This window comes from Microcebus murinus, chromosome 16 (genome assembly GCF_040939455.1).
Source record: "Microcebus murinus isolate Inina chromosome 16, M.murinus_Inina_mat1.0, whole genome shotgun sequence".
Lineage (NCBI taxonomy): Eukaryota > Metazoa > Chordata > Mammalia > Primates > Cheirogaleidae > Microcebus > Microcebus murinus.
Genome location: NC_134119.1, coordinates 59,110,448 through 59,134,326, shown reverse-complemented (window position 1 = coordinate 59,134,326; position 23,879 = coordinate 59,110,448). Strand labels below are relative to the sequence as shown.

The 23,879-nt window shown below is 56.9% G+C and overlaps 1 protein-coding gene across 1 annotated transcript; it reads left to right on the top strand.

Annotated features, from left to right (window-relative positions):
- Window positions 1–10,210: 10,210 nt before the first annotated feature.
- ATP4A (ATPase H+/K+ transporting subunit alpha) lies at window positions 10,211–22,582 on the top strand. Its single transcript, XM_012775035.2, has 22 exons — window positions 10,211–10,222; window positions 10,308–10,448; window positions 10,588–10,647; window positions 10,957–11,160; window positions 12,327–12,440; window positions 12,634–12,886; window positions 13,141–13,409; window positions 14,005–14,203; window positions 14,376–14,485; window positions 14,566–14,700; window positions 15,083–15,275; window positions 15,988–16,163; window positions 17,042–17,178; window positions 17,266–17,416; window positions 17,505–17,673; window positions 17,762–17,916; window positions 19,688–19,811; window positions 20,168–20,313; window positions 21,594–21,727; window positions 22,108–22,209; window positions 22,297–22,388; window positions 22,554–22,582. Exons 1-22 carry the CDS (start codon window positions 10,211–10,213, stop codon window positions 22,580–22,582), a joined length of 3,105 nt encoding a protein of 1,034 aa, XP_012630489.1.
- The last annotated feature ends 1,297 nt before the right edge of the window (window positions 22,583–23,879 follow it).

Here is a 23,879-nt window from a genome sequence, read left to right as displayed (position 1 = left end):
ATAATGAAGTGGTGGTCACTAGAGGCCACACCCCTGTGACCCAAATCGCCAAGGCTGCCTCAGGGACTGAACAGCAGGGAAGTCTTAGGGACGTTGACTAGGTTTGTGATGGGTTATCAGGAAAGTCGGGGAGTGCAAGCATGTGTGTGGGGTGGGGGTAGGGTAGTGGGTGTTTAGAAGGGGAAAGTGAGGCAATTAGGGGGCAGGGAGGGCATTGGGGGTTCAGAGAGGGGCTATGGAAGGGTAGAGGAGGGTCGTGTGGCTGTTACAGAATCACTGGGACTATTCTATGGGAACGTGGAGGGGTGGTGGGTTCTGGCTTGGGGCGCTGTCCCCTGGCTTGGGGCAGCGTCGGTTTTCAGTGCCTTTCTAGCCAGAGGGGTTGGTTTGGCTGGTCCCCATTTCTTGGGAACTCAGATGTCCCCACTCTCCACCCTGTCGCCCTTGTCTGCAGTTTCCAGGGTCCATGGCTGCTGTGAGCAGCCCCAAGGGCCCGGGTGCCCAGGCCAACTGGGGGCCGAACCCCCCGAAGCAGCAGTTCTTGCCGATGCAGCAGCTCATGTCCTCGCAGCCGCTCGGCCTGATGCAGCCGGTGGTCCTGATGCCTGCGCCTCCCCCAGAAAAGGATTATTTGTTTCTCGCCATCATATCCTTCTTCTTCTTCATCCTGCTGGCAATCCCAGCCCTGTTGTTCTCCCTTAAGGTGGGCACCACCTGGCCACCACCAAGTCCCTTGGCCATCGCCAAGTCAGCCTCGGGGTGCTCCTTCCAGCAGGAGGGCCTCTTCCTGTTCCTCGGGATTTCCCTCCTCTTCACCGGCTAGCTGCCCTTGCTCCTCCTCCTCCTCTGCCCAGACCCACTCCCTCTTCCTGTCCCCCTGGTTCCTTCCTCCTTCCTGGGGGACTGAACCCTGCCCTTACCTCCCTCATGCACCATTTCTTACCTTGTGCTCCCCGCCTTTCCGTAGGGGTGCCCCTCCCCTACTCCCCTGCTCCTCGGGGAAAACATTCCCACCAGCTTGGTTCCCCCCCACCCCCAACAGACCCGGGAAGCCAACTTCCTTGGTGATCAGAGAAAAGCACAGACGAACTCCAGACTGGCTCTGAGCTTCAGCATCTCAAGCATCCTGGTGGGCTCCATGATAATTGCTTGCTCCATTATATTCAGAATCTTGAAGCAGAAAATATGAGATCACCCTGGCTCCCTCAGCAAGTAAGGAACTGCTCCTCCTGGGTCCTCTTAGAGCCTTTGAACTTGGACATCATCGGTAACTGCCTGTGCTGGAAGAAGTCTCTCCTCCATCAGCATTTTTAAGAGCAATAAAGTTTATGAGGAGGTTTCCGCTTTCTGATTCACCTGCTGTATGTGTGTGCACACAGCTTCACATGTCCCTGCGCGTCCACTTTGCTAGGTGCCATTGGACTTTTGTAGATTCACTGGACATTTGTTGGGCAACCAGCACCAGGCACTGTCTCAAGCCTCAGTGGTTCAGTGCTTGTCCAGACAGATGAGGTATTTGCCTCCATAACATTTATGGTGTCAACAAACCTACTATGTTGCCAGTTGTATAAAAATCTAGCCCATGCGATTGTGCGCCCTTCACAGCACCAGGCACTGGGACGCCTTCTTGCTCCCCTGGGAATCTTTGGCCTTGGATCTGGACATCAATCGTTGTCAGGCCCCTGCCCCATGCTGGAAGCCTTCCCTCCACCAGTGCTTTTGAGAGCAATCCATGAGATGCTTTCTGCATGACTGTGCGTATGTGTCGGTGTGGGTGGGTGTCTTAGTCCATTTGTGCTGCTATAACAAAATATCCAAGACTGAGTAATTTACAAACAACAGAAATTTATTCCTTGCAGTTCTGGAGGCTGACAAGTCCAAGATCAAGGTGCCAGCAGATTTAGTCTGATGAAGTCTTGCTTTCTGCTCCGTGACATGGCACCTTGTGGCTGCATCTTCACGTGGCAGGAGCAGGGAAGGGACCAGTGCTGTGCCTCACATGGTGGAATAGATAGAAATGCAAAAAAAAAAAAAAAAAAAAAAAAAAGGAGGATGAGCTCACTGCTTCAAGCACTAATCTTATCCATGAAGGGAGGCCTCCCCCCCACCTCATTACCTCCCCAGAATCCCACCTCTTAAACCCATAACTTTGTGGTTTAAATTCCAACATATGGATTTTGAAGGGACATATACATTCTGGCGTAGCACTGGGGTGTGCAGTTACATGCCCCATGTGCTGCTCCTGTGAGTATCCAATGGTGGGGACCGAATTGCAACATGAGATTAAGAGGGGGCAAACATGCAAACCATATCGAGAAGGGTCCTTCACTCACTGGAATTTAGTTCCTGAGATTTTACTCCTTGCATTTATTTCACAGCTCTTTGGCGCCTTTGAAATATGAACTTTCAGTTTATCCCTATATCTATGATGTTGAAGAAGGAAAATAGTCTTCCTACGTTCTCCAGGTTTGGAATTTGGACCTTTTGACATAGAAATCAGATCTTGTGCTTTCCCTGCTTTAAGACCTCCAGTGGCTTCGGTTTGCACTTAATACCCCAAGTCCTCACCTAATACCCCAACTCCTCACCTCGCAACTCACGGATGCGAATACAACGGCTTTCTGGCCCCGAGGGACATTCCCTGCTCACCATCTCCACTGACTTCTTCAGCTTAGTCCACAGCCACCCGCGGGAGTGCTGGTTTTTCCCTGTTCCAGTAGTTCCTTCCCAGCCCAGGACTGTTGCACGTGCCGGTCTGTCTGCTCAAAACTCTCTTCTCATGGACAATTCTGCAGCTCTCTCCTTCTCCTGCTTCCGGCCACAGTCCAAATGTCACTTCTTAACAGAGACTCTTCCTGAACACACTATCATATGTGTCCCAACCTCCCAACCTCTCTGTTTTATTTCCTTTATATTGTTTATGGTGATCTGGAATAATACTAATTTACATTTCCTTATTATTATTATTTGAGACGGAGTCTCACTTTGTTGCCCAGGCTAGAGTGAGTGCCGTGGCGTCAGCCTAGCTCACAGCAACCTCAAACTCCTGGGCTCAAGCGATCCTCCTGCCTCAGCCTCCAGAGTAGCTGGGACTACAGGCATGCGCCACCATGCCCGGCTAATTTTTTTTCTATATATATCAGTTGGCCAATTAATTTCTTTCTATTTATAGTAGAGACGGGGGTCTCGCTCTTGCTCAGGCTGGTCTGTAACTCCTGACCTCGAGCAATCCGCCCGCCTTGGCCTCCCAGAGTGCTAGGATTACAGGTGTGAGCCACAGTGCCCAGCCTCGAGCAGTCTTTTTAAAAAATTAATTAACTTTATTTTGTTTTTAGAGACAGGATTTCGCTCCGTTTCCCAGGCTGGAGTCCAGTGGTGCAATCATAGCTCACTGCGACCTCAAACTCTTGGGCTCAAGTGATCCTTTGACTTTAGCCTCCCGAGTAGCTGGGACTACAGGTGCTGAGGCTGGCTAAGTTCCCAAGCATTCACCCTCTTGCACACACAGCCCTTCCAGGATGCTAGTAAATAGTCTCCCCTGGTGGCAGATTGTAGTATCTCTGTCTGTAGAAACCAACCAACCCCAAAGCAATCACCTACAAGTACTGACTTTTTGGGGGTCTGCCACAGACAGACTGATCCCTCCCTGCTAATACTCCCATAAAGCCCCCCCCCCAGTTTCCAGGCAAAAGTTTAGTGTCCCTTAAACATGAAAGAATGGTAATTTAGGAAAATCCCTAATATATAAAGCAGAGAGTCCAAAACAAAGACATTAAAAGGAGGCGAGGGAAGGAGGGAGGAAAAGAAAGAATGAATATGAGAATAAATGTTGTGGGGAGCAGAAAAGAATATGTATATATATATTTTTTGAGACAGAGTCTCACTCTGTTGCCCGGGTTAGAGTGAGTGCCATGGCGTCAGCCTAGCTCACAGCAACCTCCAACTCCTGGGCTCAAGCGATCCTCCTGCCTCAGCCTCCCAGGTAGCTGGGACTACAGGCATGCACCACCGTGCCTAGTTAATTATATATATATATTTTTTTTTTCTTTTTTTTTTTAGTTATCCAGGTAATTTCTTTCTATTTTTTTTAAGTCTTGCTCTTGCTCAGGCTGGAGAAAAGAATATTTTTTACAAGGCCAATTTCGGCTGGGACCCCCTCCCAGCCGAAACCTCCGCTGCCTGCACTGCTCTGACACCAAAATCCGAACCCCACACTCTGACCTTGCACAAGTCAGCCTTGTGCCCACATCAAGCCCTTTGCTCCTGCCGTTCCTCCTCCACCTCAGTCACTCCTGGCTGTCTCCTTCCCATCTTTCAAGCCTCAGTTCAAATGCTACTTCCTCAGGGTGCCTTTTCCAATACCCCAGTCTGCTTCGAGTTCTTCCTCTCTGCCTCTCTCCCCAGCACCCCGTTAAGTTCCTGCACGCACTTCTCACGATTTGCAGCCAAATAGTCACTGGTCTGATTGCTCAGGGTGGCAGTGGGGCCAGATCAGGGGGGCCAAGGCGAGGACGTCGCCTTCGCTGGAATGCAGTGGCGCCGAGGGAGGGCTCTCGGGCAGGAAGCCCCCGACCTGATCCAGGTGTGAGGGACAGACAGATGGCAGGAGCAGGGACAAGAGGACGGAGACCAGGGAAGAGGCTGGCGTGAGCGTCCAGGCAGGAAGGCATGCCGGCCGGACCGGGGTGGGAGCAGAGGGAGAAGGCGGAGATGGTTGGATTCCGGATATGACTTTAGATTCCAGAGCAAGGAGAGCCTGGCAATTTCCAGAAGAAGCAGAGGCCTCCACCCGGGGGCCAGCATGGCTGACCCTTCCAATCTGGACAAACATGGGAGAGCAGCAGATGCAAGAGGCCTGGCTTCCAGCTTAGCCAGGTTGGGGGTCAGACCTTGCCCCCCACTCCTTGGCCCAGCGCCAACTCCCCTGAGTGTCCAGAAGAGGAGGGACCTGCACGTCCCTGCCTGCCCGGCCCCACCTTCCATCTTCCTGGGGTCTGGAGGGCTGGGGGTGACCTGCCCAGGAGGTGAAGGGCATTGCCGAGTCCCCTATCTTATCAGGGGGACGCAAACACACACCAAAAGTCACGTCACAATGAGTTCTTTCACTCGGCAAACACTCCGCGAGGCCAGCCCTGGGCTGGGCAGTGCGGGGCACTCGGTGGCGACTGAGACGTCCTGGATCCTGCCCTCCTGGATTCCGGAGGAGAGATGAAAAATCACCAAACGTTTTCTTGCTGATTTGCTTGAGTTTTCTGTAGATTCTAGATATTAGCCCTTTATCGGGTGTACAGTTTGTAGATACTGCCTCCCATTCTGTAGGTTGTCTATTTGCTCTCTTAATTCCTTAGCTGTGCAGAAGCTTCTTAGTTTAATCAAATCCTATTTATTGGGCCGGGCGCGGTGGCTCACGCCTGTAATCCTAGCACTCTGGGAGGCCGAGGCGGGCGGATCGCTCAGGGTCAGGAGTTCGAAACCAGCCTGAGCAAGAGCGAGACCCCCACCTCTACCAAAAAAATAGAAAGAAACTCATTGGCCAAGTAAAAATATCTAGAAAAAATTAGCCGGGCATGGTGGCGCATGCCTGTAGTCCCAGCTACTCGGGAGGCTGAGGCAGGAGGATCGCTTGAGCCCAGGAGTTTGAGGTTGCTGTGAGCTAGGCTGACGCCACAGCACTCACTCTAGCCCGGGCAACAGAGTGAGACTCTAACTCAAAAAAAAAAAAAATCCTATTTATTTTTGTTGTTGCTGTGATTGCCACTGGGGTCTTGGCCATAAACTCTTTGCCTAGGCCGATATCTAGAAGAGTTTTTCCCACCAAATGGTGACAGCCCAGAGTGGTCAGGGTCGAGATGGAGGAGTTCTGGATCATAGTGGGCGGGACTGGCACTGGGGGGACGGGGAGCACAGGGGTCTGTGTGGCCCAGCCTGGTGGGTGGTCCAAGAAGGTTTCCTGGAGGAAGGAACATCTGTACATCAGGAAAGACACGGAGCAGGTGGCATGGCGAAGAGGCAGGGTTCGGTTTGCATTTCGGGCAGAGGAAAGCGCATGTGCCAAGGTTCTGAAACAATCATTTGGAAAAAAAAAACAAAAAGAAGGCTTCTTGGGCGGGCTGGATCCTAAAGCATGAATGGGAAACGTGGCGCATGGGAAGAGGGGACAGCTGGGGTCGGACCCCACCAGGTCCTGCAGGGCGCTGAGTTCCTGAGAGTGTCGTGGTCACAATTCCAGGAGACTCTTGTTCAAATTCCCCATCAACCCACTTAATGTCCACCATCCATTTAACAGTCTGTGCCCTGTCTCTTCTTTCTCAAGAAAATATATATATTTTTTCAATTCTGACCATTTAATTGTTCTCAAAAAGTCTCCGATGATCCCTGTGCCCCAGGCTCAGAGAAGCTTGCATTGCTGCGGTAACCGGACCGGGCCACGCTTGCAACGTTCTTGTGAGAGGTCTTTGCTCAGGAGCTTAGATGGCGTCTCACAGCCCCGCAGGCAGCGCTGCAGGTGCCGGAGACGCCCCGGGATGCGTCCTGCTTTATCCTGATCCCTCCTGCGGGCAGAAGCCTCCGTGTGCCCCTCCCGGGGAGGGAGGCCAGCATTGCTTCAATGTAGGATGAAAGAGCAAATTGCACAAGCAAAGACACCCCACCCCCCGCCCCCGCCCAAGGCAGAGAGCTTGAGTACCACCCCACGGCTGTGAAGTCAGGGAAGCAGGTAAAATATGTAACCATCGGCGTGGCCGAGCACCGTGGGCTGGAGCAGGGTCGGCTCAGGCCCGGCGTCCACTTTAAGTGGCTGTGTTGGGGAGGTCGGGGGTCTTGGGGGCTCAGGCAGTGGTTGCGTTTCGGTTACTATGACCGCCAGTGCGGCTGGGGGCCAGCCCTGGCTGGGACATTTTTTCTTTTTTTTTGAGAGACAAAGTCTCGCTCTGTTGCCCAGGCTAGAGTGAGTGCCGTAGCGTCAGCCTAGCTCACAGCAACCTCCAACTCCTGGGCTCAAAGCGATCCTCCTGCTTCAGCCTCCCCAGTAGCTGGGACTACAGGCAGGCGCCACCATGCCCGGCTAATTTTTTCTATGTATTTTTAGTTGGCCAATTAATTTCTTTCTATTTTTAGTAGAGACGGGGTCTCGCTCTTGCTCAGGCTGGTTTCGAACTCCTGACCTCGAGCGATCCTCCCGCCTCAGCCTCCCAGAGTGCTAGGATTACAGGCGGGAGCCACCGCGCCCGGCCTGGGACACTGTTTTGAGCAGAAAGTAAAGAGGTCACAGGGGAGGTGAGCTCTCTGGTCATCCCCTAGGCCTCTTGAGATCTCCAAGGTCCACCTTGTTCTCGAACTGTTCCCAGGCTCACACATGAGGCCCATTCTGGCACGATGGTCTGAGCAGGGCATGCACCACGCCCGTGTTCCTGCCGGAAGGACCCAGCCTGACTCTCATTGTGAAGAACCACCAGCCAACCCAAAGCGAGAGAAAGATCCGCAAAAATGACTGACTTAATACTCTTCCAAAATGCCAAGGTCAGGAAAGACAAGGAGAGACAGAGGCATTGTCACAGCATTGGAGGAGGCCATGGAGACATGACAACCAAATGGGAGGCACGACCCTCATTTGGATCCTGGACTAGGGAAAGGACATTAGTGGGGAAACTGGGGAAACTCAAATAAATCCTCTAGATGAGTCTATAGCGTCTTATTAATGTTAATATCCTGAATTTGATCATTAGACTGATTATTTAAGAGACTGTCCTTACACATAGAAGACACGTGTCTGAAGACTACGTAAACAAGCATCCTGTCCTCAGCTTATTCTCAAATGATTCATCGAAAAAATTTTCAAACTCTATCTAGGCCAGGCATGGTGGCTCACACCTGTCATCCTAGCACTTTGGGAGGCCGAGGTGGGCGGATCGTTTGAGCTCAGGAGTTCAAGACCAGCCTGAGCAAAAGCGAGACCCTGTCTCTACTAAAAATAGAAAGAAATTAATTGACCTACTAAAAATATATAGAAAAAATTAGCTGGGCATGGTGGTGCATGCCTGTAGTCCCTGCTACTCGGGAGGCTGAGGCAGGAGGATCGCCTGAGCCCAGGAGTTTGAGGTTGCTGTGAGCTAGGCTGACGCCATGTCACTCTAGCCTGGGCAACAGAGTGAGACTCCATTGCAAAAAAAAAAAAAAAAAAATCTATCTGGCTATCTACCCAGAAAATGTAGCAAATCATTAAACTTGGGTAAAGGTAGGTAGGTGTTCCAACTGCCCCAGGGCCTGGATGCTTTGGGAAGGGAACGGGAGCTGGTGGGCCAGGACCAAGGGGCTGGAGACTGTGACTCCCTGAGGGCCCGCCCAGCGCCCCCGGCTGGTGAGTGACTATTCCCGACCGCTAATGAGCTAAATCCTGTTCAACACTCGACAATGTTTATTGAGCATCTACTATGTGTCATCAGCGCACTGTTCTGGTACTGTGCGTACAGCAGCAAACAACCAAGTCCCGGTCCTCCTTCTAGTGAGATGGACACCAAATGAACAAAAATAAAATGCCACGGCGGGTGGGGGTAAGAGGTGTGAGTGAAGCAAGGTAAGGGAATGGAGCTTGGAGGGGCGCCGCATTACAGGGGGGACTCTCTGAAGAGGTGGCACTGGAGCTGAGACCCGAAGGGGGTGCGACAGAGCCATGCGGACATCTAAGGAAGAGGGCACCAGGCAGAAGGAGCTGCCAGCGCCCAGATCCGAAGCAGGAATGACCTTGTCCGTACAGAGCACAGCAAGGAGGCCAGTGCCTATGCAACCACAGTGGAAACTGAGGCACGAGAGGCCATCTGGGGGCGGAGTTTGCAGGAATGGTTGTGGAGTTTATCCCGAGTAGGAAGAGAAGCCTTTGGAGGGCTGAAAGCCTAGGAGTGACACAGCTGATTTACACATGCACAGCGACTTTCCCGAGTGACCTGTCCCAGAGGAAAAGGACGTTGCCAAGGCGACTATCTTATCAGCTACACGCACACCGGCCCCTGGTTGACCACTCACCCCGTGGCCGAGGCATGGCCATACCAAGGGACCCCTCCATTCCACCAGCCCACAGAGGTCCCTGCCTGGGGGATTTGGAGGGGTCCCCAGACCTCCTGCCACCTGTCACCAAACACCAAGCTCAAGCCAGGGCCCCTGGACACATCCTTTCCCCACTTTGCACCTTGGTTTCCCCATCTGGGCACGCTGGGGTGGGGACGGGGGAATGGCTGAGAGCTGTGCAGGCCCTAGCTGGATCTGTGGGGTGCCTCTGGGACCCTCCTTGAACACCGCCGAGCCTCAGTTTCCCCCTCTGCACAACAGGAACGATGGCGCTGCCTTCACAGGGGTTTGTAGCGAGGACCCCCGAGGGCACATACGCACAGCACCTGGCGAGTACGACGCGCAGCTGCCGTGGAGTCCGGGCGTGTTGATGGTGCCGCAGTGGAGCCGGGCTCCGGGGCCAAGCCTAGGCTGGAATCCTGCCCCTGATCCTTCGCCATCTCGACTTTACGCAAAGTCCTTTCCCCGTCTGGGTCTTAGTTTCCCCATCTGTACAATGGGGGCTAAGAAGAGAATGTGGCTCTACAGGACTGTCGTGAAGAGCCAATGAAACCTGCAAGCGAAGCACCAGGGCAGACCCCGCCTCGTAAATATTCAGTGAACGGTGGCCATCCCCGCGCCTGCCCGAGCACCCTCCCCTCCAGTCGCCTGGGCACGTGCCGCATGGCCTAGAAGAGGACACTCTGCAGCTAGCCTACCCGGCACTGCGTCCTGACGCTATCATGTCCCAGCCTGGGGACCATGGGCAAGCGACTTAATCCCTCCGTGCCTCAGTTTCCCCATCTATAAAGGGAGTTCTTGCCTCAAAGGGTTGTTGGAAGGTTAAATAAGTTAATACATGAAAGCTTTTAGCACCATGCCTGGCACAGAATGAGCGAGCACCGCATGTTTTCTCTCCTGGTTGTCGCTGTGGCTAGTCCCCCGTGATCCTCTGATCAGGGGCAGGTAGAGATGGGATCTGGGCAGGTCGGGACAGCCCATTAGGGAGGGCCTGAGCTGTCCAGGCCTGGAGGTCACCCCAAGGAGCCCTGTAATCAGCTGTAATCAGGCCGGCTCTGCCCCACCCATCCCCCACCCTCCCTGGGTATATCAGGGCTGGTCCAGACCCCGGGCTCTGTCTGGGCGAAGGCGGGCAGTGGCGCCAGGCACCATGGGGAAGGCAGTGAGTGGGGCGCAGGGGTCGGGGATTGGAGGGTGGGGTCATGGGTCCCAGTGGGATCTGAGGCCTCCCTCCTCCCCACCCCCAGGAGAATTACGAGCTCTACTCGGTGGAGCTGGGACCTGGTCCTGGTGGGGACATGGCAGCCAAGATGAAAAAGAAGAAGGAGGGCAGTGGGGGAGGCAAGAGGAAGGAGAAGCTGGAGAACATGAAGAAGGAGATGGAGATCGTGAGTGCAGGGCCGGGGCCGGGCTGGGGCCGAGGAAGGGAGCCTGGGCCAGGGTCAGGGCCTGGGTCGGGCACGAAGCAGCGGGTGGGGGTGGGGCCGGAGAGAGCCCAGAGCAAGTGCCCTGCCCCCCACCATGCAGAATGACCACCAGCTGTCTGTGTCGGAGCTGGAACAGAAATATCAGACCAGCGCCACCAAGGTGAGCTGGGGCAGGGGAGGGGTGGGTGTAGAGAGGGGAGGGAGGGGAGGCAGAAGGAGAGAGAGGGAGAGGAGCAGATGAAAAGAGGCAGAAAGATAGAGGCAGATAAGGGATAGGGAAACAGCACAGAGAAAGGTGAAGGAAGAGGAGAGGACCAAGGGAGGGACGAAAGGGGGACTGGAACCAAGAGACAAAGACAGAAATGAAGAGGAGCAGACAGATGGGAAAGAGGGACAGGGACAGAGGGGCTATCCCGGTGATAGGAATGTCCTCCAGCCCCTGCCCCTACACCTCCTCGTCTGTCCCCAGGGCCTGTCTGCGAGCCTGGCGGCTGACCTGCTGCTGCGGGACGGGCCCAACGCCCTGCGCCCTCCGAAGGGCACCCCCGAGTACGTCAAGTTCGCGCGGCAGCTGGCAGGTGGTCTGCAGTGCCTCATGTGGGTGGCTGCTGCCATCTGCCTCATCGCTTTTGCCATCCAGGCCAGCGAGGGTGACCTCACCACTGATGACAATGTGAGTGGCAGACATGGGACATAGGGGCCTGGGGGACAGAGGACATGGAGCATGGTACTCAGGACAAAAGGGACATAGGATAGGGATACAGAGACATAGAAATGCAGTCCCAAGATATGGGTCACGGGGGATGGAGGACATTGGGATACAGAACCCAAGGACATGGGTCACAGGGAACCCAGGGACATTGAGGATGTGTCTCAGATGTGGGGGACATAGGTGGGGATGTAGAGACATGGACATGCAGTAGGTAAGATATGGGATCTGGGAAACAGAGGACACAAGGACACAGGACAAACCAAGGACACAAGGGACATGGGATAGAGGGGCACATGACTCAGGACACAGCACATGGAGAGAAATAAGACATTAGACATAGAAGCACAGAAAGAGGAAATGGAGATGAGGACAAGGGACACCAGAAATATGACACGTTCAGAACAAAGGGACATGGGGACATAGGGACCTGTGACATTGGACAGGTACTTGAAGAGTCAGGACACGTGACCCAGGATGGGGACTGAGAGGTACAAGGACACGGGGAGACACTGGACACAGGGGCTGGGAATTTGGAACATGGGGACACTGGTCGTGAAGGACGTAGAATATGAAGCATGAGGTCTGGAGCCCTCAGACAGGGAAATGGGGACGTGAGGACACAGGAAGTAGTGGGCATAGGGGACACAGAGGGTGGCACACAGGTTATGGGAAACACAGAATCTGAAGTGTGGTACACAGGGAATACAGGCCATGGGAGCATGAGGAGATGTAGGACAGAGGACATGGGGAGCACGAGAATTGGGGGACCCAGGAAAAGCGAGCACATAAGACCAAGGTACATCCATTTTCCAGGCCTGAGTAAAAAAAAAAAAAAAAAAAAGACCAAGGTACATCATGACAAGGGGCACAAGTCACAGGAGACTGAGGAGTTCAGGAGCCAGAGGATATGGGGCATATACAGGGACCCAAGACACTGAGAATACAGGACAGGTGATTGTGGGCTATGGAGAAAATGGGGACAGGGGACCCAGGACACAGTGCACAAGGCTTCCTAGCAGGTGGGGAAAACCATGGAGGTGGCCCCAACACCACCAGGGAGCAGGCAGGTGGCTTCGGACAGGGAGCTTCCAGGCCCTTCATGTAACCCCAGTTCCCCCCTCCCCAAGCTATACCTGGCACTGGCCCTCATTGCCGTGGTCGTGGTCACCGGCTGCTTCGGCTACTACCAGGAGTTTAAGAGCACCAACATCATCGCCAGCTTCAAGAACCTCGTGCCCCAGGTGGGTTCCCCAGCCCGCAGCCACTCCAGATTCCAGAGACCCAGAGCCGCCGGGGCAGGCTCCTCCCACCAGGTCCCCCCTGGCCTCATCCGCGGCCTCCATCTCTCCCCAAAGGTCCCCACCCCTCCCCGCCTGTCACCTCCGCACATCCCCCTTACACTCGGCGCCTCGACTCTGGTGCCCCGCCCCACAGCAAGCAACCGTGATCCGAGACGGGGACAAGTTCCAGATCAACGCAGACCAGCTCGTGGTGGGCGACCTGGTGGAGATGAAAGGCGGGGACCGCGTGCCGGCCGACATCCGCATCCTGGCGGCCCAGGGCTGCAAGGTGGACAACTCCTCGCTGACCGGAGAGTCCGAGCCCCAGACCCGCTCGCCGGAGTGCACGCACGAGAGCCCCCTGGAGACCCGCAACATCGCCTTCTTCTCCACCATGTGCCTGGAGGGTCTGTGAGGGCCCTGCCCGCCCGCCCCACAGCCACCCCGCCCCCCACTTCCTGCCGCCCCCCCACCCCTCCGCACTGGCCCCGCCTCTGCCACGCGCTGGGACGCACCGCCTCCCCCGTCTCCAGGGCACACCGCCCCTCTGCCCCCACCATTGCTGCCCTCTTCCCAGGTCACACCGCCTCCGCTGCCTGCCGAGACTGCCCCTCCTCGGGTTCGCACCCAGCCCTGAGTCGCCCTCCTGGCCCCTCCGCAGGCACGGCGCAGGGCCTGGTGGTGAACACGGGCGACCGCACCATCATCGGGCGCATCGCATCCCTGGCTTCGGGAGTGGAGAATGAGAAGACGCCCATCGCGATCGAGATCGAACATTTCGTGGACATCATTGCAGGCCTGGCCATCCTCTTTGGCGCCACATTTTTTGTGGTGGCCATGTGCATTGGCTACACCTTCCTGCGGGCCATGGTCTTCTTCATGGCCATCGTGGTGGCCTATGTGCCGGAGGGGCTGCTGGCCACTGTCACAGTGAGTGGGGGCAGGCGGGGTGCAGGGACCCGAGAGGCTGTCCAGCCGTTTGGTCATTCACCCAGGCTTCCAACCATTATCTCCCGGCCTCTGCGTCTACCCACTCCCCTCCCGGTCCACCGCCTGCCTTCCCGGCCATCCATTCGGCAAACACTCACCAAGGCTGCCCTGGGCCATGCCCTGTGCCATCGAGGACTCAGAGATGATGAGGCAGGGTCCTTGACCAGAGGAGGAGGCTGAGGTCTAGGGGGCAGCCAGCATGTGACAGCACCCTGCCCAAGGCCAGGCCCAGAGAAGGCTCAGGGAGGCCCATTTTCTCAATGCTAAGAGAACTTAGGGAACCTCAGCTGGGACAGCGCAGAGAGGGGTTGGCTGCGTGTATCTGGGCAGAGAGGAGAAGGTGTCCCAAGTAGAAAGCACAGGCTGAACACAAGCTTGGAGGCAAGAAAAAGCCTGGTTTTATTTGTTTGTTTGCAGAAGAATGTTGCATATGAGCACTGTGGCTGGGGTAAAGGATTCCCCAGGCTGTGAGAGCAGGGAAGTGGGGCAGGAAGCAGGGATTGGCCCCAGCCTGCATTTCTCACCCCGCCCCCAGGTCTGCCTGTCCCTGACAGCCAAGCGGCTGGCCAGTAAGAACTGTGTCGTCAAGAACCTGGAGGCAGTGGAGACCCTGGGCTCCACCTCGGTGATCTGCTCGGACAAGACGGGGACCCTCACTCAGAACCGCATGACTGTGTCCCATCTGTGGTTTGACAACCACATCCATTCGGCTGACACTACGGAAGACCAGTCAGGTGTGGGGTGGGAAGGGACAGGCCGGGTCTGGCAGACGGTGGAGACCTGCCCGGAGCCTAGGGAAGGCTTTCCATTAGCGGGGAGGGGGCGGTGTCCTGAGTTCCGGGAGGGAGCTCAGCTCCAGGTCTGCGGAGCTCCCTCGCGGCCCCAGCCTGGACGCCTGGTCTCCAGGGCAGACGTTCGACCAGTCCTCGGAGACGTGGCGGGCGCTGTGCCGCGTGCTCACCCTGTGCAACCGTGCCGCCTTCAAGTCCGGCCAGGACGCAGTGCCGGTGCCCAAGGTGAGAGCCGGGGGGGACTCCGGGCGATCCCGGGAGCCTCGTGCAGCCGGTTCGCCCCTGACACCGGCCCCCGCTCCCAGCGCATCGTGATCGGAGACGCATCCGAGACGGCCCTGCTCAAGTTCTCGGAGCTGACGCTGGGCAACGCCATGGGCTACCGCGAGCGCTTCCCTAAAGTCTGCGAGATCCCTTTCAACTCCACCAACAAGTTCCAGGTGTGCACCGGCCCCGCCCACTGGAGGGCCACGCCCCTTGAGCCCCACCCACACCGGGGCGGGCCTACGGTGGAGCTTCGTCCGGTCTACAGCTCTCAGTAGCCAAACCCCGTCCCCGAAGCCCCAGCCCACCCAGGGCCACGCCCACGGCCAGGCCCCGCCCACAGCCCTCCGCCGGGGGCTGTCGTGAGCTCCCGGTTATCCAGCCCTCGGTGCGGGGGAGGTCGCTAAACCAGTCCCGCCCCAGCCCAAGTCCGCATTCCCTGCGCCCGGGACCCTAACTCCGCGCCTAGCCCCGCTCCTTCACCCCTGCCTTTCCCGCCCCTCCCAAGCCCCGCCCCCGCCCTCCATGGCCGCGCCCACAGCCCCGCCCCGCCCCCAGCTGTCCATCCACACGCTGGAGGACCCACGGGACCCGCGGCACCTGCTGGTGATGAAGGGCGCCCCCGAGCGCGTGCTGGAGCGCTGCAGCTCCATCCTCATCAAGGGCCAGGAGCTGCCGCTGGACGAGCAGTGGCGCGAGGCCTTCCAGACTGCCTACCTGAGCCTGGGAGGCCTGGGCGAGCGCGTGCTCGGTGAGGCCCCGCGCTCCCGGGTTAGGAGATAAGCCGGTGTGATGGGGAGGACACCGCCCCCGACCCCGCCCGCCCGCCCTTTCTCACGCCTGGCTGACAGCTGACCCACCCCAGTCCACACACCCACCCTTGACTTTCTCGTCTGGGTCCTGACCCCTGACTCTCCTCAACTCCTACTTTGACCCCAGTCCCTTCCCACTTGTCCTTGCCTGGACCTTTCCCGACCTGTGGCCATTTGACTTGTCCCAGCGCTTGCCCCAACTGATGACCTGCCCTTGCGGGGACCTCCACCTTTCAGGGTCCTCCTCTTGACTCTTTGGCCGTTCCCAGTTCCTGTCTCAAGACTCTCCCCAATCCTTATCCTGACCTCTCACCCCTCCACTCTAATTTGTCCTGACCCCTTAAACTTCCCTGACTTCGACCCTGGAAGGCAGATCTGTGGTCCAATTCTGGATCTTTCATCTTACCTGCTGTGTGACCTCTAGCGAGAAATGTCCCCTCTCTAAGCCTCAGTCTCCCCATCTGCAAGATGGGTTCGAGCCTCGCAGGGCGGCTGTGAGGAGGGTTGCAGCTAGTGCGGACGCAGGTTGAGCACCACTATGAGGCGTGCCTGGCTGCCTGTGCAAGAGGCCTGGCTACCTCCCTCACTTCCTGGCCCCACGAGGGCAGCGTCTGCCCAGGACGCCTCTCTGACGTCCCTGTTTCTGGTCAGGCTTCTGCCAGCTCTACCTGAGTGAGAAGGACTACCCGCCCGGCTATGCCTTCGACGTGGAGGCCATGAACTTTCCATCTAGTGGCCTCTGCTTCGCCGGGCTCGTATCCATGATCGACCCACCCCGGGCCACCGTCCCCGATGCCGTGCTCAAGTGCCGCACAGCAGGCATCCGGGTATGCCACTGGGGAGAGCGACAGGCAGGGGCGGGGGCAGAGGGAAGAAGGATCTGGGGTTGAGGAACCCTATGGCAGAAACTCACCTGAAACTGGCTTGAATCGAAATAGATTGGTTCACGACACTGAAAAATGCTGGGGAATGAAGCTTCATCGGATTCAGGAGCTCGGTGTCGTTAGGGATCTGCTGTTCTCCAGGTCTCAGCTCTGCTCTTCTCTCTACTGGCTTTACTCTCAAGCAGTCCCTCAAGCTGCCCCAGCAGCTCTTACAGCTGCCACCTGTCTAGCCACCCCATAGAAACACAGCAGCGCAAGACTGGGTCACGTGTTCACCCCTAAACCAGCCACTGTGGCTGGGGATGGGATACTGTGACTGGCCAGGTCTGGGCTTACTTGTCCAATCTTGGCCAGGGACTTCCCCTCAACCAGTGGCCTAGGGGAGAAGGGGGGTTCCCCAAAGACAAAAGGGGAGCCCGTGCCGAGCAAGCGATGCCGGAGCCCTTCCACGGTCTCCTAGGCCCTGTGAAGTCTGGGCCTTGTTACCTCTCCACGCTCATTCCTTAGCTACTACCCCTTGTTCGTGCCTCTTTAGTCACGCGGTCCTCCCGGCTGCTCCTCCAGCAGGCACGTTCTCACCCAGAGCCTTCGCACTGGCTGCTCCCTCGTCTCTCTCTTCCGTTTATGTTCTGTCCCCCTCACTAGAACGTCAGCTCCACAGGGACAGGGATCTTTGCTCTGTCCCTCCCCTGTCCCAGGCACACAGCAGGTGGCCATGCTTGGTTGAATAATGAACAAGTGTATCAGCAGACATCCACCAGGGAGGACAAGGGGATCAGGCTGATCTGAAGGGGTCACGGGTCTGCTGGTCCCCCCCACAGGTGATCATGGTGACGGGTGACCACCCCATCACAGCCAAGGCCATCGCAGCCAGCGTGGGGATCATCTCAGAAGGCAGCGAAACAGTGGAGGACATTGCTGCCCGCCTGCGTGTGCCCGTGGAGCAGGTTAATCGGAAGTAAGTGCCCCCCAGCCCTCCCCAGGGCTCTCCCCACACCCCGCACAGACGGAGACCCCAGTGAGGTCCCTCCACGTCCCTCCTCAGGGAGGCGCGCGCCTGCGTGATCAATGGCATGCAGCTGAAGGACATGGACCCATCAGAGCTGGTCGAGGCGCTGCGCACCCACCCCGAGATGGTGTTTGCTCGCACCAGCCCCCAGCAGAAGTTGGTGATCGTGGAGAGCTGCCAGCGCCTGGTAAGGCCCTGCCGATGGGGGTGGACAGATGGCCTGGGCTGGCCTCTCGCTGACTGCCCGCCCGCCCGCCCGCACCCCCTGCCTGCAGGGCGCAATTGTGGCCGTCACAGGGGATGGTGTGAATGACTCCCCAGCTCTGAAGAAGGCAGACATCGGAGTGGCCATGGGCATTGCCGGCTCGGACGCTGCTAAAAACGCGGCCGACATGATCCTGCTGGATGACAACTTCGCCTCCATTGTGACGGGAGTGGAACAGGGTCCGGGCCAGGCCAGGGGACGGGCAGGCAGTGTGGGCGCAGGGGAAACGGGCTGCAAGGGGGCTGAGGTGCCTGCTGTACCCCACAGGCCGGCTGATCTTTGACAACCTGAAGAAGTCCATCGCCTACACCCTGACCAAGAACATCCCCGAGCTGACGCCGTACCTCATTTACATCACTGTCAGCGTGCCCCTGCCACTCGGCTGCATCACCATCCTCTTCATCGAGCTCTGCACTGATATCGTGAGTCCGCAGCCCCACTGCCCACCCCCCAGTGCTCATAGACACGTGCCCTCGGGCGGGCCGGATGGACAGAGGTCACCGCAGACCCTCCTGGACATAGAGTGAAACACACAAGACCATACGCACAACGGACAGCCAGAGGTGAACACACAGCAGGGCAAGCAGGTAGACTCGGACAGACATACAGACGTGCACACAGGGGATACTCAGGTAGGCATGGACAGACCCATGGACACACGGGGACTCTGATGTGGACCCTCAGACAGAGATATTGAAAGACACTGGCCAGGCCGGGCGCGGTGGCTCACGCCTGTAATCCTAGCACTCTGGGAGGCCGAGGCGGGTGGATCGCTCAAGGTCAGGAGTTCGAAACCAGCCTGAGCAACAGTGAGACCCTGTCTCTACTAAAAAGAGGAAGAAATTAATTGGCCAACTAAAAATATACAGAAAAAATTAGCCGGGCATGCTGGCACATGCCTGTAGTCCCAGCTACTCAGGAGGCTGAGGCAGGAGGATCGCTTGAGCCCAGGAGTTTGAGGTTGCTGTGAGCTAGGCTGACGCCACGGCACTCACTCTAGCCTGGGCAACAAAGTGAGACTCTGTCTCAAAAGGAAAAAAAAAAAAAAGACACTGGCCAAACTTGGGTCACAGACAGCCAGCCTTAAACAGACACGGGCAGGCGGGGCGCGGTGGCTCACTCCTGTAATCCTACCACTCTGGGAGGCCGAGTCGGGCAGATTGCTTGAGGTTAGGAGTTTGAAACCAGCCTGAGCAAGAGGGAGACCCCGTCTCTACCATAAATAGAAAGAAATTAATTGGCCAACTAATATATATAGAAAAAATTAGCCGGGCATGGTGGTGCATGCCTGTAGTCCCAGCTACTCGGGAGGCTGAGGCAGGAGGATCGCTTGAGCCCAGGAGTTTGAGGTTGCTGTGAGCTAGGCTGACGCCACGGCACTCACTCTAGCCTGGGCAACAAAGCGAGACTCTGTCTCAAAAAAACAAACAAAAAAAGCAGACACAGGCAAATAAACACCCGCAGACCCCAAGGCAGACGACAGGGAAGAGCCACAGATACAGCCATGAACGCAGCAGATGTGCGGCTGTGTTGACAGACACTCATCCAACCACATTTGCATAGTGCTTACTCTGGGCCAGGCGCGCGTTAATTTACTTAATTTTGTCCCCATACCTGTGAGATGGGTTTTGTTATTACCAACCCCATTTCACTGATGAGCTCACTGGGGCATGGCAGGCTGACTGGCTTGCCCCAGGTCACATGGCAAGTAAGTGGCACGGCTGTGATTTGAGCCCAGGCAGTCAGGTGCCCCAGAGCCTGTGCTCCTGATCAGCGTGCTCTGCTGCCACCTGTAGTCACAAACAGATGGGGGCTGACATGGGGACACAGAGTGACAGAGACACACATGAAAACAGAGACAGGGACAGAGAAACAGAGAGGCCGAGACCAGAGTGCCCCAGAGACCGCAGTATAAAATACAGAGACAGAGAGAGGGAGGAGGCGGTGGGAAGGATGGGGAGGGAGAGAGGACAGTGGAGATAAGAGCAGACATTCTTGTGAGGATGGACACCAGGATACATGTGGCCCGGACATGCCAATCCTCTGACAGGGACCAGCGGGACCCAGGCTGTCCAGGCAGGTGTGGCTGTGTGGTCACTTTCCTGCCCATGGATGGGGGAAGGGGGGATCCAGAATGTAGGGAACAGGGGCCCAGGCAAACCCTCGTCCCCGCTTCCTTTCACTCCTGGCCAGTTCCCGTCTGTGTCCCTGGCATATGAGAAGGCTGAGAGTGACATCATGCACCTGCGTCCACGGAATCCAAAGCGTGACAGATTGGTCAACGAGCCCCTGGCTGCCTATTCCTACTTCCAGATTGGTAGAGCCATCGGGCCAGGGACCGGCTGGTGGGGGGCTTAGTGGGGCTGCTCGCCTGCCTTGGGGTCCCTGACTTGGGCTCTGGCTTGCTCTGGATCTTGGCGTCCACATTCGATCCTGGGGCTCTGTTGTTTTCCGTGTCTCTCTCCGTACGTGACGGTTTCTTTGGTCCCCCAGTGTCCCTGCTCTGTGTCTGGCCTTGTTCTCCATGACCCTGTCTCTTGGTCATTGCTGATTTCCATCTTTTTTGGGTTCTCTGGGTATGTCTCTGTTTCTGTCTCTGTGTCCCTGTCTCTATGTCTCCATCTCTGTCCCCCTGTGTCCCTGTCCCTCCCTGTGTTCCTTGCCTCTCTTCAGGTGCCATCCAGTCATTTGCTGGCTTCACTGACTACTTCACGGCCATGGCCCAGGAGGGCTGGTTCCCGCTGCTGTGTGTGGGGCTGCGGCCACACTGGGAGAACCACCACCTACAAGACCTGCAGGACAGCTACGGCCAGGAGTGGGTGAGCCCCTGCCCCGCACCACGCCATCCATGGCTCCCTCCTTCCCAGTCCACCTACCTCGTGTGGCTCACTTGCTCCTCTACATGTGACTGAGTTCAGCCAGAGTTCCCCAGATGCCCAGACTCTCTGCCAACTCTCTGCTCCAAACCCCTGCTTCTGAGGATCACAGCTGCAGACGGGTCCTCGCCCTGCCAACAGGACACAGCATCTCCAATGTGGAACCAGCCCGTTCTGTCATTTTCCCTGCAGTATCACTGCACAGAGCACTGGCTGTGTGGTCCATTTTGATGACAGTTTGGAGCGCAGCGAGGCTAGATCTGGCCAGCAGATGTGTTAGTTTGCCCATGGAGTATATACATCAGGATATTGCTCTTAAACCTTTACTGTCATGGTTGAGAATGCAGACCTTAGAGCCACACTGCCTGGATTCATGGTCTGGCGCTGCTCCCCACAAGCTGTGTGACCTGGGGCTAGTTGCTGTGCCTCTCTGTGCCTCAGTTTTCTCACCTGTAAAGTGGGAAGAATACTAGTGTCTACCTCAGTGGTTTTCACATCTTGTTCCTAGACCAGCAACATCAGAGTCACCTGGGCACTTGTTGGAAATGCAGGTTCTTAAGCCCTATCCCAGACCTCTGGCATTAGAAACTCTGGGGACAGGGCCTGGAAGTCTGTGTTTTAAGCAGCCCTCGCGGGGATTTGGACGCACCCTAAAGTTAAAGCACTAATGATCTGCGTCATAGAGTTCTCAAGATTAAATGAGAGAATACGTGTGAAACATTTTATGCCCGGAGCGTCCCTAGTGTTCCCTGCACAGCCGGGGTTAGAATCGGCTGTGCTGAAGAGGGGGCCTGCACAGTGGCCGCCCCTGCACACGGGCCTTCTGTTCCCCAAAGGCCCGCCAAGGCCACTTCGCTACTTTTTGCCGTCTGCCCGGCCCCTGGAGTCACTGGCCTTTGCAAAGCCTGTCCAGGATCCCAGGCCCCTTCTTTTGGGTGCCCAGGAAATAAATCTACGTCCCTCCTTTTGTTGTGGAAGCCGTCTGGCCCGGCCCACGGTCTGCCCAGGCACTGACACCCACTCCCTGCTGGGCTGAGGTTCCGGGCCTCACACTCTGGGGGCCCACACTCCTGGCAGATCCTGCCTCTCTCCTCTCTCCCCAACACTAGCCTCTGACTTGGGGGAAGCAGAGCACTTAGGGGTTCGTGGCCCCGGCCCCTGGTGCCTGGCTGCAGAGGCTCTCCGTGTGGGCTCAGGGTCTTTTTGCTCCCTTCTGACCACAGACGTTCGGGCAGCGCCTGTACCAGCAGTACACCTGCTACACCGTGTTCTTCATCAGCATCGAGATGTGCCAGATCGCTGATGTCCTCATCCGCAAGACGCGCCGCCTCTCCACCTTCCAGCAGGGCTTCTTCAGGTGTCCTCAGCCAGCCCCCGCCCTGCCCCCCCACCCTCCAACCCCTCCCCCCCACCCCAATTCCCCTGAGATCATGACTACAGTTTGCTACAGCTGGCGCACGCCAGCACCTGAGGTACCCACGCCAGATACCGAACATTTTCTTATATCCGCTGACCACTAGCTGCCACCATGTGCCTCCCGGTTGGCCCCCCCCATATTTCATTAACTAAAGGGGTGATGCTGACAGGGCCAGCACCCGCGGTTGGGGAGGCCCAGGCCAGTCCAGCGTTAGGTGTTCAGAACAGCTTGCTGATGACGGTATCTGGCCTGGTACCCTGATTTCCATCTGGTCCCCAAGTCCTGACGGCTCATCTTCATCCCCTCCCGCCCCACCCCAGGAATAAGATCCTGGTGATCGCCATCGTGTTCCAGGTCTGCATCGGCTGCTTCCTGTGCTACTGCCCCGGGATGCCCAACATCTTCAACTTCATGCCCATTCGGTGAGGCGCCGGCGGAGATGCGGGATCGGGATGCGGGACACAGGCCTGGTGGTAGCCTTTACCTTGCCATGTCGCCTGTGCCTTCAGGTACCAGTGGTGGCTGGTCCCCATGCCCTTCGGCCTCCTCATCTTCGTCTATGATGAGATCCGGAAACTTGGAGTTCGCTGCTGCCCAGGGAGTGAGTCTGGAGACTGGGCGCCTGGGGGTCGGGGGCCGAAACGTTTTCAGAGCAGCTGCACCCACCTTTGATCCTCCACACTCGGCCTCCAAATCAAACTGCCACTGAACCCCCCACACCCACCGCCACCCCCAGCACTGAGTCTCCTTTTTCTCTCTCTTCCAGGCTGGTGGGACCAGGAGCTGTACTACTAGAGGGACAGCTGCCTTTAAGCCATCCCTGCATCTGCCACAGCCAGGTGGGGGTGTGGCTCATGGGACCCTCTGGACAGCCACCCAAACACCTGCGCTATCAAGAGTCCTGGACCCACCTGTGTCTGCTTCCGAAGCCCATGGCACCCCAACCTTGGGGGGACCCACTCCCATTCCCCATCCCCAAGGTCCCCGCCCTCCCGGAGAAGCAGTCCCTGGGCACAGTCCTCTGAAGTGGTGGGGCTTTGACAGAGAGCGGGAGCCGGCAGCTCCTGGTAAGGTGTGTCTGTCCTTAGGACTCCAGTCCAGGCAGGAGGGCTGCCGGGGGGCTCTTTGTTAAAAACGCACTTGTGTCCTGAACAATAGCAATAAAGCCAGCTCGCGCTGACTGTGCACTTACTCAGTGCCGGGCACTGTCTTAGGCGTCTTCCTTAATCTCCTACAATCCTGCAAAATAGCGGCTGTTTGTCCAGGGCTGCATCGCTAGGCTAGAATAGCCTGGCACATAGGAGGTATTTAATAAAACTTCCCTGGGCCTTCTCTGTTCTTAGCACCTCTTTGCCTTCCTGGAGGCTCCTTGACAAGGGCCCAAATCTCTTCCACATCAAGAATCCCATACCCCAACCTTCATAGCCGTCTCCACTGATTCTACTTGCTCAGTCCTTTGTCCCTGCAATGGTCAGTCCCTGACCAACTCCTGCAGGTCCCCTACTCGTCCCTCCCACCTGAAAAGTTAACCTCTCCAACTGCTAGAAACACCCCCTGCCCCAACCTCTAGCCCCTCCTTTGCCTGCTTCTCTTTCCCTTTTCTTTTCTTTTCTTTTCTTTTCGGCATCAGAGGTCCCACACTGATCTCTGCCTCTTCCTTGAGTTTCTCTGGCTGGGCCCTGAGCTTCTCCTTCCTCTTCACCACAACCCCCTACCCACCCCCGTGGCCTGTTTTCTCTGCAGTGATGCCCACGTCTCCAGCTGCCCCCAGCGTGTCCGAGGTGACTCATACTGGCCTCTGCATCATCCCCCATACCCTCCCCCCCCCACTGCCCCATCAGTGTGCTTCCTTCTCCCTAGAAAACAGTGGGCCCCAAATTTGTATTATCCTGGACTTCTTTGTTCCTTCCTTACTTGTCATCTCCCCACTGTGCCCCCATCGATAAAAAAAGACAGCCCACTGGTCCCCAACATCTTTCTACGTGGCTTCTAGCCACTCCACTCCTAACCCGGCCAGCCCCACTCTGGTCCAGCCCTGGCCTCACTCTCCCCTGCAACATGGTGGTCATGTAGAGCTTCCAAAAGGCAATCT